We start from the raw sequence: 18046 nt of genomic DNA, 5'->3' as shown, positions 1-18046 counted from the left end.
TACCTCATAATTCCTTTTTCTATTCTTACAATGATTTCTGACTTCCTTTCTGATCAACTCATTCTAATTTAGAAGCTATTAATTCTTTAAAATGAACAAATTTTGATCTTTGAGGAATTGCTCTTATACTAATTTACATAGTTTGGTTCAGACATTTTGTAGGATTGCTTAGAATTGGACTCTTAGAGGCTATATTAGTTATAATGTTACTCCCAAACTAAGCAGCTGAAAACAAAAAATATTTATGATCTCACAGTTTTTGAGGCTCAGGAATCTGGAAGCACCTTATTTGGGTGATGTTGGTTCAGGGACTCTCAAGAGATTCTATTCAAGGTATTGTATGGGGCACTAGACATCTCAAGATGTGACTGATGAAGGATCTGCTTTGAAGTTCACCTGTATGGCTACTGGAAGACTTTAAGAGATCTTTTCCCAGGCTTATTCATGTAGGGAATGCCACAAGGTTGCCTTACAATAAGGCAACTGGATTCCACCCAGGAGAGAGCTACAAGAGAGCACACAAGAGGGAAGCCACAGTCTTTTTATATTTTAATCTTGGAAGGAGCATTCCTTGTGCTGCGTTCCATTCATTAGAATTAAGTCAGTATGTGTAGCTCACACTCAAGGAGAGGGGGCAACACAAGAGCATGAATATCAGATGGCAGGAATCAATGACTCATTGAGACTCAATTTAAAGACCTCCATAAAACTAAATTATTTTCTTTCTCTCTTTTTCTTTGCACCACAATATTTCAATTAGTGCTCTTGATTTCAAGTGTCAGAATTCTCAACACAAACTGGCTTCTATAAAAATAAAATGTATGTATCTTCAAATGTGGCATGACATAGGTGTTTGATTAAATGTTGTCACCTGTACTTGGTGATCTTGGTTCTGTTTGCTCCGTGTTAGATTCATTCTCAAGTGTCTTTTCCTTTCCTGTTCAAAAAGAAGGCTATAAAGCATTCGGATTCAAAGTCAGTGTAGGAGAATAGAAATCTCCAGTGGTGGAGAGAGAAATCTTGGCACAAGTACCTTTGACTGACTGGGTCACAGGCCCATGCCTGAACCAGTTGAGAGACTGGGGAATCATGGCTGTATTGGCTAAAACCTTAGGTGCACACTCTACCAGCAATCAGGGATGAGTCTCACAGGAAATCCAACAGCTATGAAAACAGAAGGTAGGTGCTTGGGAAAGGCCATGTCAAATAGGCTTCTCACCAGTGCTCCCAATATTGTCCTCTTTGACTGAATTTGTAGTCAAGTAGACCCTCTAGGAAAATGACTGCTCTCCATCACTCCCACTCCCCACGCCCCATGGATCACAGGGTCCTATTGATCTCCTTCCACTTCTGTGTGTTTGCTACCACCATTGAAATTATGATGGTTCTCTCACCCAGACTAGAGCAATAATGTCTGAAGTCATATGCTTACACTGTTTGTTTCCCATATAACAAGCAGAGGGATCCGAAAAAAAAAATATATATATATATATACGTTTGAAGAGATTTCTTTGTGATGAATATTCATCAACACCCCACTCATTGAAGTCCAGAAGCTGTAACAACTGACCTTTCGCTGTGTCTCTGGCTTGATCACTGTCCACCAGCACTCCTTGCTCTCTGAGCTCTCCAGGTTCTCCCAGCTGCTTTCTTCCACAATCTTTTTAGAAGCAGGCTCTTTGCATACATTATGCTTTCTATGCATAATGCTCAATAGTATGTTCATTTTCAGGGACCAACTTCAGTGCCATGACTTTAGACAGGCTTTCTCTACACTTCTAACAATAAATCCTCTCATAGTGCCCAATAACTTCTGGGGACAGTTCAGAATTTGAATTTTATACTTATCCAGTACCTAATCTCTATAGATCATACAGTTTCTGAAAGTAATGGCCTTACTATAGCCATAGTTCTCCTGTATGCAGCAGTCATTCAGTAAATATTTGATGAAGGTGATTTATTCTTCCTCTTCTTATATCTCTGCAATGATGTTATCCAGAAGAGTAAATGAATTGCAACATTCATTACAGAGTTGGAATTTTTTGGTGGTCTGACTTGTTCAGGAACTCTCTGATTCATGGGTTTAGGACAGGCAAACAAGAATAAAATTTCTTTGGGAATCTATAATATTGAATACATAAATGCTACTATAGATAAGATATTGATGATCTTCCAAAGGCTTTGGAGTAAAAGGTTTTTCCTCAGGGTGGCAGTATTGGAAGTGCTGTGCACCTTTAAGAGGTGAGAGCCTTTGGGTAAATCCTTAGATCATTGGTGGTGTGTCTCTCCTCACAGAGAAAAGGGATTGTGAGACCCTGGCATTTCCCAGTTTTCTCTTTTTCTTCCTATTTCATGATATAAGCAGTTTCTCTCTGTCACATTCTCCCTTCATTATGAGTTACCCTTCCTAGAGGCCTGAAGAATTGGGCCATATGATTATGGATTGGAATCCCCAGAACTATAAACCATAGTAGAACTTTTCTCTTCGTAAGTTAATTGTCTCAGACATTTCAGTATAGCAATGTGAAAATGAAAAATACATATGATTGTCTTACTTTGATTCTTAAAATAATCTTTTGTGAATTCAGTGAGTTATTCTTATTTTGTAGATTGGGAATTTGATGGTCAAAAAGATAAAGTGACTTCCTCTAACACACATGATTCAGAAGTGGTGGAGATAGGGTACCCATAGAAATCTATGACTCCAAAATCCCAGATATGGTTAAGAATATGAAAAAAGACGGTAGTATACTCATTTTTTATTTTTATTTTTTTCACTATGGCATTTTGAATAGGCCAACATCAGAAAGCAAAATAAACATGAAAGTGAATTTTTGTTGATCTCACAGTGCTAAGTTGGATCTGAAAGCACTAGAATGAGGACAGTATAGATTTTGGGGAGCTAAAGCTTTTTATTATATATTTCAGATTTTCCTATCTATTAAAATGAAGTTAAGGGATATTCAGTAATCCTGCAGCATGGAAGAAATAGAATCCATCTACCCTTTCTATTGAACTTTTGATGGGATTTGTATGCATTGCAGACATAAATTTAAACAAGATAATCCATCCCACTTCCCCGTTTCTCCGGTTTCAGTGATAGACAAAGCAGTCTACTTCCTTTTTTCCTCCTATTTCAAACACTGCAAGTATGTATTGGCACAGAGGGATCTTAAAGGAGCAGGACTATTGAAGGAGGGGGACCAGAGGGGTTGCAATGGAAAGCAGGACTGGAGTCAGTGCAATTGGTTGGTTTCTTGGTTTTTCCAATTATTTGTGAGGTGACTCCTTTGCCTTCTGGCTTGTTGGAGTGATTCCTACTGTTCACAGTTTGGAGTTTCCCTCCCCTTCTGTTGTCCTTCCCTTCCCTTCTTTTCCATGTTAACCTCTCTGTAAGGTACATTCACCTTCATCCCCACTTCAAGCACCCAACATACATGTGATGCATGATGGAAGACAACTCTTACATATGAACTGATAGGGGAAGTGACAATTCAGCAGTTGAGACTGGGGGTGATGAGTATGGAAAATGGAAGCACTATACATCCCTGCATAAATAACATACAGGCATCTTTAAACTGTTAAATTGTAGTAAACATTAGCCCATTCAACAAGGGATCTGTTTGTGTGTGTGTGTGTGTGTGTGTGTGTGTGTGTGTGTGTTTATCATAATCATATCCTGATTCCAAATCCTTGGAAGACAACTAAGTGAATGATAATGTCAGCTTTTTACTAGTGATTGTATTTCATTTAGATGTGTATTGTATCCTTATTTAGCACCAGTCACTAGTTATTTTATATATATATATATATATATATATGTATATATCATGATGAACAAAGAATTATGGTTTATGACCCCACTGAGCTTTCAATGTAGTTTAACAAAGCACAACATAGTGTGATAGTGCAAAGACAGAAGTAAGAGTTGAGGCAGGAGGGTCGCAAGTTCAAAGCCAGCCTCAGCAACTTAGTGAGTCCCTAAGCCACTTAGCAAGATGCTGTCTCAAAATAAAAAATTAAAAAAAAATAAAAAGGGCTGAGAATGTAGCTCAGTGATTGAATGCCTCTGGGTTCAATCCCCGGTACCAATAAAATAAAAGTTGAACTTGGAAATAGCTGGTAAGACACCTGATTTGCCAGTGTTCTGGGACAACTTCTGATAGTATGGAGGATCTGAAGGATAACAATACCTGAGATGGTTAGTTTTAGGTCAGTTTGGTGAGGCTCCATTACCCAGTCATTTAATTAAACTCTAATCTAGGATCTAAGTGTTGCTGTGAAGATATTTTGTAGATGTAGCTAATATCTAAAATCAGTTGAGTTTAAGGAAAGGGGATTTGCAGATGTGCCTCACTTAGGAGCAAAAGGCAGACTTTCTGGAAAAGAACACATTCTGCCTCCAGTCTGAAACATCAGTCACCTGAGTTTCCAGTCTGCCAGAACTGCCCTACAGATTTGAGAGTGACCTGCCAGCATCTATAATCATGAGACAATTCTTTAAAATAAATCTTTTATCAAGCCCGTGTGTGAGCATGAACACATTTCCTGTTTCTCTCCTGTAAATACCTTAGTCATGTAAGGTGTGAGGTATGTGTGTGGTTGGGGAAAAGTGTGAGGCAAAGTGATGGTACCTAGAAAGGCCTGGAATGAAAGGCTGGATCATGAAATACATTATATGTGACCTAGAAACTCTGGAAGGGTTTTAAGTTTCTGGAAGTAGGAAGATTAGATTCATATTTTAGAAGGACTAGTGTTAGTATAGGGAGCAGAAGTCGAGAAAAACTTACCTCAATTTGAGCAGGATGAAACATCTAATATGGGGAACAAGGTACTGAATCTAGTCTAGAATCTACAACAGTAACTTAGTGTTTTTATCAATGGTGGTGGGACAGTCTTGCAAAAAGATCGTAAGTTTTTCTTGTTAAAATAATTCAAATTGTCTGAGGAGCAGTTATGAAAGATGAACTCATACATAGCATTGGGGTGGGAGGATGGAGGTCAGCAAGGGATTCCCACAGCGAAAGTGGGAAGAGAAAGTACTAAAGATTGAAGTTCCGCTACATCCTGTGTGTTGGGAGAGGATTCATCTATTAAAAGGGAAGCTTCTAATCTCTTTCTTCCCTTCTTTCTTCTGGGGGTTCCATTCTGGCATCCCTGTTGCCACAAGTTCAGCTGTCCTTGCCCCGCCTTCTTCGTGTCTGGGAGGGGTCTGTACCAGTCAGACTGGCACCTTGAAGGGATGAGGGGACTAGAAGCTTGGAGTTCTGACTGAGGTCCGAGGTCCCCCACTCCCAGGCTCCCAACGAGAGCATTTAGCAACCTGTGCCCCTGGCAAAAGGGCTTGCCCTGAGAGAATCGAATAGGTGTTCTTCCTTTCCCTTTGCATCCCTAGATGTCTTCAACCAGATTCCGGTTGTAGTCCCGGCCACTTCTGATCCAGGACATTCTGCCGATCAGTGATCCAGGCCCTTCTCAATCACCCCTGGAAGTGCAAGGGGGTTGCCGGTGACTAGTTAATACCTTTTCCCAGGTGCAGACTGAAAGAGGGTAGGACTTCAAATCGCCCGGACTCCAGGGGTCCCAGGGCGCTAATGGGGGGCATATTTCTATACCACGCTGACCAGGGTTGGGGAGCGCAGGAAGATGAGGAGGATGCCCACCTGCAAAGGTCTGGGGATCCACGCTCCAGAACTCAGGTCTTACATGCCGCGCCGGGTCCTGGAAGAAGATCGGATGGAACTCTGGGGGATGTGTATGCCAGATAGAATAAGGAGAAGGTGGCGGGGGGCGGTTAGTAGTGGAAGCAGCTGACACCAGGAAAGGCAGCAGGTGAGCCAAGGGGCTGTGCCCCGAGGCGGGGAGGCGGGCTGAGCCAGGCTCTGGAAGGGAGCACCACCAGGGGCGACGCAGGCGAGGATTGGGCCAGAAGGGGTTGCGGAGAGGCGAGCTCAGGCGGGGAGACTGCGAGGGAGGTGGAGGCGAGGGGGAGGGAGTTCTGAAAGGAGGGAAAGGAGCCGGCGAGGGGCGAAGAAGCCAGCCGGGAAGGGCGAGCGGCAGAGAGCGGCGAGCCAGGGGCGCCAAGAACGTGCCACACCCCCACCGCGGGGCACGGAGGGTTTTGCCCGGGGAGACACAAAGACATGCGAAGAGGGGCTGAGCCAGGCTCGCGCACAAAGACGCCGGGGCGCACGGCCACTCGGGCTGCACCGACCGCCCCCGCGCCGCGCTGCGCCGGGGCCGGGCCAGCGCGGAACCCCGGGCTGAGCGCGCGGCGGCTGCTGGCCGGCGCGGGACCCGGGTCGCCCGCGCTCTCCGGGTGACCCGGGCCCGGCCGCAGGCACGCGCGGGGGCGGCTGTGCCTGAGCCCAACTTGGCCTCGGCCTCGCCCTCTGCCCAGCCCGCCGGTGTCCCCTCCTTCCCGCGATTTCGTTTCTTCTCACGCTCCCCCCACACCCCCTCCCGCGTCCAGCCCCGCTCTCCCCACCTTGTAAAACAAAGCCGGGGAAAATGCCTGCCCATGCAGCTCGGAGCGCGCAGCAGCCCGTCTCTGAATAAGAAGTGAGTACAATGGCGTGTTTGTAAAAAAGCTTCAAGTCCGTCTTTTTCAAAAAAACATTTTGAATGCTGCATGCCTCATGCTTCCCAGCGCCTCGCGGGAGAGACCTGGCTATAGAGCAGGAGGTGAGACCCCCGGGTACGCTCCCCACCCCCCCACCTCCCAGCCTCGCGCTTTCTGGCCCCAGCCAGCCGAGAGGACTGCAGATGTCCCCTCGCCGCAAGCGGACGTTTCCAATCTTCGTTTTCAGTCCAGAGTGTTGGATCATTATCTGGATTTGGAGGCAAACCTATCCCTGATCTTCTCCTGGCCGCTTCTCCCCCCATCTCCCGCTGGCGCCTGGGGTCTTTGCATCTGCCTCGGGTATGGGTTTGAAACATCTTGGGAGAGTTTTCGATGGAGGAGGAGGGTCAGCCCTTGAGAGTAGCCGACAGGCAGGTTGCATGGTGACCCTCGTCACACTTGTTGCCCATTGCATGGTGGGACACGCAGTGGTGCTGAAAAAAGCTCGTTTCTCCTGCTGATCGGTGGTCATTTGCGACGGGAACGAAGACATATCAGGGTGAGGAAGGGAGACCAGCTGGACGGAGAGGAGAGTGTGATGTGCTGGGGGGTCGGGTAGTAAAGGGACTGAGAGGGTGTGGAAGGGTCAGCTCTTCTGCCTGATCATACATCCTAATGGGGAGATAGAAACCCAGAGATTCCCCATATTAGACCAAGAGAAAAGGCTAATTGTGTGTGTGTGTGTGTGTGTGTGTGTGGTATCGCACCACTTTCTGCCCATTCTATCTGCCAAATGTGCATTATATATATTCATGCTAATTAAAAAATAAAGCAGCAGCTTAAAAGAATTAAACTCCTTCAGGAACACACTGGTGAGCTAACACACACACACACACTATATGTATATATATATGTAAATATATATCTATATATATATCTACCCTCTTTCCCCCAAAGCATATAATAACATAATAACAATGTCTTAGTGGATTCGATAGCCTCAATGTAAACAGTCCTGGTGTTTTCCAATTCTACAGACTAGCAAACCACTGATGTGAAAAATCAGAAAGGCAAGAGCACAGAGATGTGGGGAGGAGAGGTTTGGAAAGCTTGGAGATAATGTGGAGCTTCTGTGCAATTTTCTATTATGTTTATTCCAAAATTGGCTAAATTTTAAATTATGACTTTTTTTTTCCTCTCAGACTTACTAAGCAGCTAAGGGAAGGTGCTGCTGAGACTGCAAACAACAGGGAATTTAGCTATTATGAGCACTTCTATTAGGAGAGAGAGAGAGAGAGAGAGAGAGAGAGAGAAAGAGTGTGTGTGTGTGTGTGTGTGTGTGTGTTTTAAAGCAAACATTAAACACATGCTCAGTACTAATTTTAAATATAAAGATAACTCCTAGTTTGAGACTTTTCAGAACAGGTGAATGTATCAGCAGAGAAACATGTACATACCTGTGTGCAGAAGGTTGAACTCGTGCTGTAAAGAGCTCTATGCTTGTGGAATCTCCACTTGGAGCTAGGGGTAGGGTGTCCTCATCACAGCTCTGATTTCATCTCTTCAATGTCAAAACTATTCTCAGCTTTGCTGGTTGGGGAGCTTCTGTCATTTGCCATCATTTTACAACACTACTTAGCTCTAGTGCTTCAAACGGCTTTGTTTAGAAAGCTTTCTGATGGGCAACTGAAGATGTATTTCATGAACTCACACTATGGTAGCCTACATGTAACTCACAATGTTAGGCAAGAGAGCAGAGTGGGGAGCTGTATTACAATTGACACTCTTTATGAGCATCTTATCCTCAGGTTATTTCAGGTGACTGTAGGGTATTTGTATGCATTTCCATGAGATTTCTTGTATAGTTACCCAGAAATGTGTTTTAGATTAGGTGATCATTTAACAAAACCTGAATTATATATATTACAGCAGTTTTACTTATAAAATTATAGACTTTAAATTGACTATTCTATTTGAGTTGGTGTTTTGTTTTTAAGTTCCATCTATTTTTGCCATTCTGTTAACCCATTTTAGTTCATTGCTGCTTTTCTAAGCAAATGTTCTTTAGTGGATGACTTATTTTCTCTTTAGCAAGTCTAGTAGCTCTTGTATTTTCTAAACAGAAATCCATTAGTGATATTTTTGAACAGCAGAGATAAATAATAAATGGATTTAGAGTCACCTCAGAGTATACGGGAATTTGTAAGAGAACATGTAAACACACTCTAATGGAGCAATTAGTTTTGTACAGAGCATGTAGAGTCTAAGGTGTGAACAAAGGTTTTAATTTCTTCTTTTCTTGATGTTGTTCACTGCTGAAATGGAAGGAACTTATCTTTTCTTCTCTGTACCTAAAATTGTGCCATAAGGGTCAGCAATAACTTATTTTTTAAACATATCGGAAAATAAATAGTGAGGCCTTTTTGGAAGATGCCAAAAAAATTAAGAAAAATAAATAAAAAGAAAGAAAGAAATTAATTGAACTGAGTGGTTTACTTATACCTGTTTTACCAGAAAATTAAGAATGATTTCTTTTGAGCAACACTGTTTTGATTGTAATCTTTTTTAATGCAATTACAACACAATTCCTTTATTATAATAAAATTTATAACAAAATAGTGTTCTTTATATCAATCAATTGCACTACAAAGTTCTTGAAAACAAGAATAAACCATTAGCTTTCTTCATGAACATCTCATTTAATACCATGAACTCTTAGAAGTTCAGTATGTCTTCATCAACTCAAATAGTGGGCAGATATAAATTTATAAATTAATTAGGAAGCTCTCAGGTGTTCTCTTACTTTCTTAAGTTTCTGGATCTGACTCCTATTTTTTTATTCCACCTGGATCACCAATAGCAGCAAAGAACCAAGACCCAGCCCCTTTTCCTTGAACCCATTTAAAAGGTCCTGCAGGAGATCCAGTAAGAGTGCTTCTGGGTTAGGTTCCAGAGCTTCCAGGAGAGCAAGCTGTTCAGTGAACCCTTGCTGATCCCTTCAACAACCCCATTCCCTTTTGATCTCCTCCAGCCTAACCCTCCTTCTCTGTTGTTGCCAGTGGCGGCACCTGACTTGCTGGATCCTAAATCTGCCGCTCAGAACTCCAAACCGAGGCTCTCCTTCTCCACGAAACCTACAGTGCTTGCTTCGCGGGTGGAGAGTGACACGGCCATTAATGTTATGAAATGGAAGACGGTCTCCACGATTTTCCTGGTGGTTGTCCTCTATCTGATCATCGGAGCCACCGTGTTCAAAGCATTGGAGCAACCTCAGGAGATTTCTCAGAGGACCACCATTGTGATTCAGAAGCAGACATTCATATCCCAACACTCCTGTGTCAATTCCACCGAGCTGGACGAACTCATTCAGGTAATGGCTCCAGAGTAATTGCTACTGCCTCTCCACCAAGGGGAAAGGAGTTAGGGTAGGGGAGACGGCCAATGTGCACCTGCTGGGCAACTGGTAGGAGCCCTACTCCATCTCTGCTTCTTAGCTTAGACCTTTTCTCCAGTGTCTTTGTCCTGTATTTCCTCTCTCTCTTTCACCTGCATATCTTCTCTTCCTCTTTTACTTCTTCTCCTACTGTTCCTTCTCATCCTCTCTGCTTCTGCTCGTCTGTATTTATTTCTTCTTTTTTTTATTTTATTATTTTCTTTCTCTTTTCCCTCAGAACTGCCAGTGGACACCTGTGGACATGGGGTACCCTGCTGGAGGTCCTCATGGTTAGGTTGATCATTGCCCAATGAGAAGCATTGCCCTGGCAAATAAAAGTAAACAAGAGAGCTTTCACCTTGGCAGTGGCCAGCTTAAGATCCAAAAGATGAATTTGTGGTGTGACCCCCTTGAGATGGGCATCCCTTGTGATTAACAAGTCATCACTTATTTCTTTAATCTAGCCAAGGTATAACTGTTAACTGCCTGTTTTAAATGTTTAGGGACAAGTGATTAATTATTGCTTCTCTAAACCCCAACTAAAAGCAGTTTACTACTACACAGAAAAATAGTTTTTGAATAAACTAATTCACTTTTAATTTATAATAGCAGAACAATATGGATTATGAAAAGGCATTTTATTTTAAAAGTTAATCCCAAATGATTTATAAATTTCAGTTAGAAATTTTCAGATGAAATTTATAAATTTCATCTCAATTCTTGGAGATGATTGTATTTTTGTTGTAGATTTCTTTTACATAAAACAATTTATTGGTCAAACCAAGAATTGTAGCCTTGAACAAAGCGCTGTAAAGGAGAAGAGTGACTAGTTATTGAGGACATTTTAATTGTACACACATAAATTTTTCTTTAGAGCTCACTTTTCTTACCTGGTTTAATTCAAATTGGATGGAAGATGATCCATGAGACATCATCTGAGTATGTTCTTCCTCATTTTATCTTTGTTTTTGAATGAGTTGGAATAGTATACTGAGGGAAGTATTTTTGATTTTCACCCTGTTTTTTGTTTCAAGGACTTTTACTCTCATTTTGTCTCATCATGGTTCCCCTAATGCTACCTCTGCCTTTCACAGCCCTCTCTATGTCTACTCTATACACACAAGTTTTGTATGTAAGTTTTACTGAAAACAGTTAGAGCTAATATTATCTGACCCTTATTGAGCACCTACCACACTTAGACATTTCTGCATTTGACTTAAATTTTAAATTTTTTTAGTATTTTATTTTTTAAACTTACACATGGACTTATGTTTTGAAAAGGCTCTTTACATACTTATATACTGAATTCTCTACTATTTTTAGATGGTAGTGACATTTTCAGTTTTGACAGTGAAAACCGCCAACTAGTATTACATTATTGTCCCAGCTGTCCCCTTCCTTGGTCCTTTGTAAGAGCATTTTCACTTCCCTCTTTCTTTGTGCTACATAATCCTAGGATAGTGTAGATACCTTTACAGAATCCCCACTTCCCTTAGGTTTTGGAGGAGCTCTTGGTTGTCTCAGTGACATGGAGCAGTGGTAAAAGCCTAAACACTGGGATTTGACAGGATGTGTTTTAAACTCTGAGAGCTTACTTAGAGGTGTTACCTGGAGCAGTGACTTTTTGCTTTAAGCTATAAATGATCTATCTAGAGTGGGATTAAAATACCCACCAAGTAGGCTTGCTCCAAAGTTAAGAGATAATCCAAAGTTAAGAGCATCACAGTATTCAAAGAGTAGTAAGTTTGTTTATTGATACTATTCACTGTCTCCTTTACCCCTTTACTAGGTTGTAGCATTTTGATTCAGGTAGTTGCATCTTTAGCACGTGGAGGGAAGAGATTGGTCTTGGGCCAGGAAAAAAAAAAAAAAAAAAAAAAAATTGAATTTCAGGATATTGCTGGAGGAAATTGTGTGAATTTGAAAATGATCTCACTGTCCAGTTTTAACCAGATTTATTCAGAACTCTGAAAATAGTTGAAGGCCATTGCAAGGAGGGGCAATCTAGTCGTGAATACTGATCATTTATTTTGCTACCTTGTTTTTGGAATGGGTGTGAACAGTGGGTAAAAACGTGACCCGAGTTTTTTTCTTTCTGCTGTGAATGGGCAATTCTTTCTGCTGTGAGTGGGCAAATCCATTTTAGCTTTAATCATCATCACTGCTGATTGGGTATTTTTACTTCTTAAAAGTCTTTTTTGGGTGCTTATTCAATAATTATCAATGCAGAAGCTATTCTTTATTGTCATGTCACTCATCTTTATAACCCAATGACTTAAAAGCATTTATTTTTTTCTCCTTGATACAATTTCTTTTGATAAAGGAAGTCTTTATAATGTCATGACTTTAAGGAACAATGTCAGTAGGGAGAAAGGCAACCCAGCCAGTACTCATTTATTAGAATTACATTTTGTTTATATGATTCTCATACATCTCTAAGTGTTTTCCTCTCATTTATTTCCCCATTTAATCATCCCGTAAAACCTCACGAGTATGTTAAACAGTGGTATCACAGCATTAAGGATTAGGAATCTAAGTTGCAGAAAGTCCAAGTGATTTACCTCCTGTAGCATTAACAGGATGAGCGTTCCCATCTGGCATCTGTCCTAAGAGTCTCTGCTGCTTCCCAGCTTTCTTTTGGAGAGGGAAATAGTTGGAGTGATTAGCCATTCAACCCAGTGTTGGTAAAGAAGGAATTCTGGCTTCCTGTTACACAGAGTGGGAAAGGAGGGAGGGTGGGTAGTCAGTCAGCAGTCCAACATCCAGTACAGTTAATCCAACCTGGTCCCAGGTCCCTCGTTATTAAGTACACCTCTGGACAGACTATAGAAACCTGATTCCATGCTGTGGCTGTCACAGGGTGGAGTGGCATAGAGATTGGAGCATGAAGGCAGATGAGAGCAACTGCCTCCCCTGTGATAAGCAGCTTGTGTGTATGCTCTATGTGTTGCTCCTCACATGTTCCTGTCAACCCTTCAAGACAAGGTCAAGGAGGGGCAGAAATAGGAAAACAGATATCTTTTCTGGCCTAAGGAATTTTGAGCAGTATAATTTTCAATTCCCACGACATTTAAATTAATGTCAGTGTAGAAACATGTATGAAAACATTTTTAAGTTTTAAGATTCATAAATAACTATTATCAGTAGCCAAATTTTAATGAGCATTTACTCTGTGTGAGGCATTCCTCTCACCTTTTACATGTATAATTTCTCTTAAAAAACCTTATGAGGCAAGTTTCTTGTTATTTGCATTTAGCTTATGTGGAAACTGAGGCAGGGGACTTAATATTCCAAAAGTGAAAAGTGGTAGAACTATTATTCAGACCTTTGTGAACAGACTCTAGAGCTTATGCACTTAGCTCTTTTATTTACTGCCTTTAAAAAAAGTTCCCTGTTATCCCATGTATTAGGGTGTAATGACTATTAAGTTACAGTCCTCTTTTCATAATGATGTACATAGCATATCTCTCTTTCCAACATGGAGAGTCTATAATCTGAATTTTAATATTCTTCCTGGACAACAGGGTTATCATCAGTATTCTGTTTAAGTATTGTGAACCAGTTGAGGTCTGGTGATGTGAGACACACCCAATCTTCAATATAGTTATTTCAAGATTTGCTGAATCAATTTTAGGATTTTAGATATAACCCCAAACCTATGATTTTTTCATTATAATAAAATACCTAATGGGATATTTGTCTTTTGTTTTCTAATTTAAGCACACTCCCTATGACCTAGGTCCGGAAGATATTCTCTGTTTTTAGGTGAAGAAATAGACATGTTTATACAAGGGCATCTGTTGGCTTTAGGTCTAGATCTTTGGAGTCTTCCTGCCAAGGGGATTATATTCTCTTTGTACCATTCCTTCTCATTTTGCTTCATTCACTGGCTTTTATTCAGGACCTCCAAGGTGTTGACCTCTGCTGGGTACTGAGCCAAATAAAATGATGGAAAAAACCATGGTTTCTCTTAAGGTATCCACTCTCACAGTCAAGCAGAGGAGACAGCTATAAATGTAACTATCATAGAAATGCTTTAAGATGGGAGCTGGTGTGCTATAGATTGGAGCACTGAGGGGGAAATTAACCACTTCATAATGGGCATGAAGTCTAAGAAGAAAAGATGAAAAGGAGATTAGATTCTAAGGGTGCATCAGAGTGCACTGGGGAAGATAAGAGCAGGGGACAGTCTAGGCAGTGAAGTCATGAGTGACCTGGGTATGAGGAGGATGGACATTATCAGGTCTAACAGAGTAAACCCTGACCTTTAGTTCTGTACGGAGGAGAATCTCATCCTCCAGGCCTGTTTTCTACTTGGAGTACTTAGGCCCTAGTGGGCACTTGGTTCTGTATCAGAGGATACTTGGAACTACAGGATAAATATATCAACCTGGCTTTCCTAGAATGACAGTGATAGTAGACTTAAAAAAAAATTGTGTATGTAATTCTATAATCATTCATTCATTCATGCAAGAACATTTTTTGTATGCCTACTATGTAGATTGTCTCAGCACTAAAATACTGTAGAGAATAAAACAGATGAAAATTCTTGTCCTTGGTGAGCTCACATTCTGCTGGGGGAAGATGGTATTTTAGATAGTGATAAGTTTCAGGAGAATAAATAAATAAAGAATAAATAAAGCAGTGGAGGGAGAGAGGAACTGTTGACTGGTGTTGCTAATTCCATAAGATCACTAGAGAAGTGTTACTGATAAGGCGACTTTGGAAAGAGAGGAAACAAGCCAAGTGACCATCTGGGGACTAACACTTGGGTGGAGCATGAGTTTGGACAAAGGCCCTTATTGAAGTATGAGTTCCTGGCATGTAGCAGAACTGCCAGGATAATGGGAGGGAGTGGTGAAAGATGACATCAGTCAGGTAATGGGGGCCAGTTCATGTAGTGGTCTTGTAAGTTAAAATAAGCACTTTGAGTTTTTGGTGCATATAAGTATCCTGCTTTGGCTACATATTGACAGGATTACTCTGGCAGCTGTGTTTAAAAGAAAGAGATTGCACAAATGTGGGGATAGTAGCTGGGCAGGCAGTTAGAAAGCTGTTATAATAATCCTGGTGAGAGAACAAGGGCCTTCAACTAAGGTGATAGCAGTCGGGGAGGAGAAATGCAATCAGTCTGTGAGTATATCTGGGGAGGAAAGTCAGTGGGGCTTACTGATGGACCAGATGTGCAGTTCAAGAGATGGGAATCAAGGATAATCCCCAAATTTTTGTCCTAAGGACTTAAAAATTGTGGTCTCTTATTTTCCTAAGTTGGCAAAGAATGTAGGAAGAGCTGGTCTGGGGGATAACGTCAAGAGCATGGTTTTGGATATTGCACTCATGGTGTCAGACAGGTTTCAGTTACTGAAGAAGATTCATGGAACACCACATCGAAGCACTCATGGATTCACAGTTTATGTCATGAAAATGATGCCCTACAGCACAGCACCCAAATAAAGATGAGGTATCACAGGCAAAGGCTGCATGACAACTAGGGGTCTGGAGAAGCCAGGGAAGCTCCTGGGTCCTCCTTTTGCCCCACCACACCAGGGCATGCCTCTTTCTCAGATCAGGAACCACTGATGTGTGCATGAACACCTTTGTTGGTCAGGGGCTTAATACCCTGGTGATTGTATAGATATATCCTTTTACATATACAGTCTCACTGGTAGAGCTCTCTGGGAGTCTCAGTGAGACCAGTTTATCCCATCCCACAGTTATCAATAAACAGTGTGAAAAGGTGATACCAACCTCTGGACACTCTTCAAGCCATGGTTATAAAACAACACTCTTGATGAGGATGTCTGGGACTCTTGCCAAAGGACAGTGCTGTGATGGTACTTTAGCAAAACAACTTGGGCTGATTCCAGGCCAGCACAGCCATGTTACATTTGAGATGCTTATTGGGGTATCCAAAGAAAGATGCTAAGTAGAAAGCTGCACAAACTAGCTTGGAGGGGAAGGGCCAGTCTGAAAATGTGCATTTGGAGGTCACCATGATATAGGAGGCATTTCAAACCTAAATGCTGGCTGAAATCTCCTGAAGAATGAGTGTAGGTTGAGATGAGTAAGAGACTCTAGTGATAACCCAAGATCACTCCACATGTAGAAGGTGCTGACAAATAGAACTCAAAATGCAAGTGGATAATTGATTTAAAACCTAAAATTTCAAGGACATTTCTCTTATTTTAGGGAACTGCATTACCCTATGCATCCAGATCTCCAAAAGTTCCATTTTTCTTTGGTCTTAAGGATACTTTAAAAGAGATATTTGAGAAATACCTAAGCATGGGTGCTATTGAGTAGAGTAGAGGAACCCATTTATGCTTTGGGTCATGGCTTTCCCAGTGGTATAGGGGATAGGTTGGTGTATGAAGAGCAGGCAAAGAGCTAACTGCAGGTAGTAGTAAGTGATACTCAATGATTATATACCCAATGGTTTGGTGACTGTCAGCCCAGTTTGTGTAAGCACCTATGTGTATGAAGTATTTGACCTTAGTCTTGAGCAGAGTATAATCCTTTTTTATTAGTTTATCATGGGCATGATAATATGTTATCTAGAAAGTACTTTCTTGCTGGACTTGGTGGCACACTCCTGAAGTCCCAGCATCTTGGAAGATTGAAGTAGCAAGATTACAAGTTAAATGCCAGCCTCAGCAATTTAGAGAGACCTTGTCTCAAAAAAAAAATAAATAAAAATAAAAATAAAATAAAGTAAAAAGGCCTGGGGATGTGGCAAAGTGGTAATGCACCCTTGGGTTTAATCCCCAATATGAAGAAGCCTTCTTTTCTTACCAATAATGTTACTCTTTTTGCTTAACTCTTTGGAACAAAATATAATTTTAGGGGACATACAAAATAATCTGCAAAGTGTCTAAACATCCTACAAATACCTTATGCCCTCTGTGTTAATTTGTGGAAAAAGCTCCTGTGAGCAGTGCCATGGGTAACCTTGGATGCATATTAACCTCATAGTGTGAGCTGATCCACTACATTAACTGGGTGCCACATAACAGTCTGTGCTTCAAAGGCAAAAGTTCCAGGAGAGGATTGGGCTGCCAAACAGAGATATGCAGGTCTTAAAGAAAGGCTTTGTCAGTTTCCAGAATTTTTCTAGGATTCCCCCATGAGCTGCTTTCTAAGTGGAATAAATCATTCCTGTTTCTACCCCCTACCCATATGTTCTTGCTCTCTAGATTTTCAGAATGAAAGGATTAAAAGCGATATGCTTTTTCTTGCAAATCAAGGAACAATTGAGACATTTTCATGTACTGTTTCCTAACAATACTTAGGTTTTTATCATAATGCATGGAAGTTGTCAAAAGTGATTTTAATTTTAAAGAATATATGAAGGCTCAGTAGATTAACTGGCTTCACTGGTTAAACATTAGAAAAGTGCTATATGAGTATTATGCATTAATAAAATATTTTTCACATTGATATGATTGAATGGAATATTATTTTTAAAATAATCACTAGGAAGTTATTTGATAGAATAGTTATTTAAGAATGAGGGAAATATTCTGCATATATATGTAATATGTTTATATATATATTTTTTGATTGACCATTTGTTTAGTTGAAGGTAAAAGTCAGACTTAAATGTAAAGCATGATCAGATAGACACTATTAGAATGAGATTTGCCTGATGTAATCTGTTAATAGTAATTACAATAATGGCTTTAAAGGCTCTTAGAATTATACCGTCTATGTTTACATTTCATCACGTATTTATATACTGTTTTGTACTTTAAGGTACATTACTTAATGCCTGCATCCTTAGACATGCATATTGTAATTCACATTTGGAAAATGAAGCAACTGCAGTGCCTTGTAGGTCAGAAAGAGGCCAAATGGCCCCTGGATCAGACTCTTCCTTGCAACTGAGACGGTACTGTGGTTTGGATATGGAATATTCTCCAAAGGCTCCTGTGTTGAAAGCTTGGCATCTGGGTTGATTCCTATTTTGGCCATTGTGAGTTGTGCTGCTGTAAACATTGAAGTGACTGTATTGCTACAGTATGCTGATTTTAAATCTTTCAGATAAAAAACAA

General features: G+C 40.9%; 1 protein-coding gene across 2 annotated transcripts in view; it reads left to right on the top strand.

The window, feature by feature from the left end:
* The window catches only part of Kcnk2 (potassium two pore domain channel subfamily K member 2), a 186949-nt gene that overhangs the window by 55548 nt on the left and 113355 nt on the right, over positions 1–18046 (top strand). The window contains exons 1-2 of one of the 2 annotated variants that reach the window (XM_047520839.1): positions 6055–6561; positions 9622–9932. In XM_047520839.1, coding sequence (XP_047376795.1) covers position 6561; positions 9622–9932 — 312 coding nt within the window. In that variant the 5' untranslated portion in view covers positions 6055–6560. Of the gene's footprint in view, positions 1–6054; positions 6562–9621; positions 9933–18046 lie in introns of those variants that run through there. The other variant, XM_047520838.1, reaches the window with a different exon arrangement.

This window comes from Sciurus carolinensis, chromosome 12 (genome assembly GCF_902686445.1).
Source record: "Sciurus carolinensis chromosome 12, mSciCar1.2, whole genome shotgun sequence".
NCBI classification, from domain to species: Eukaryota; Metazoa; Chordata; class Mammalia; order Rodentia; family Sciuridae; genus Sciurus; species Sciurus carolinensis.
This window is presented reverse-complemented; position numbering and strand designations above follow the sequence as displayed.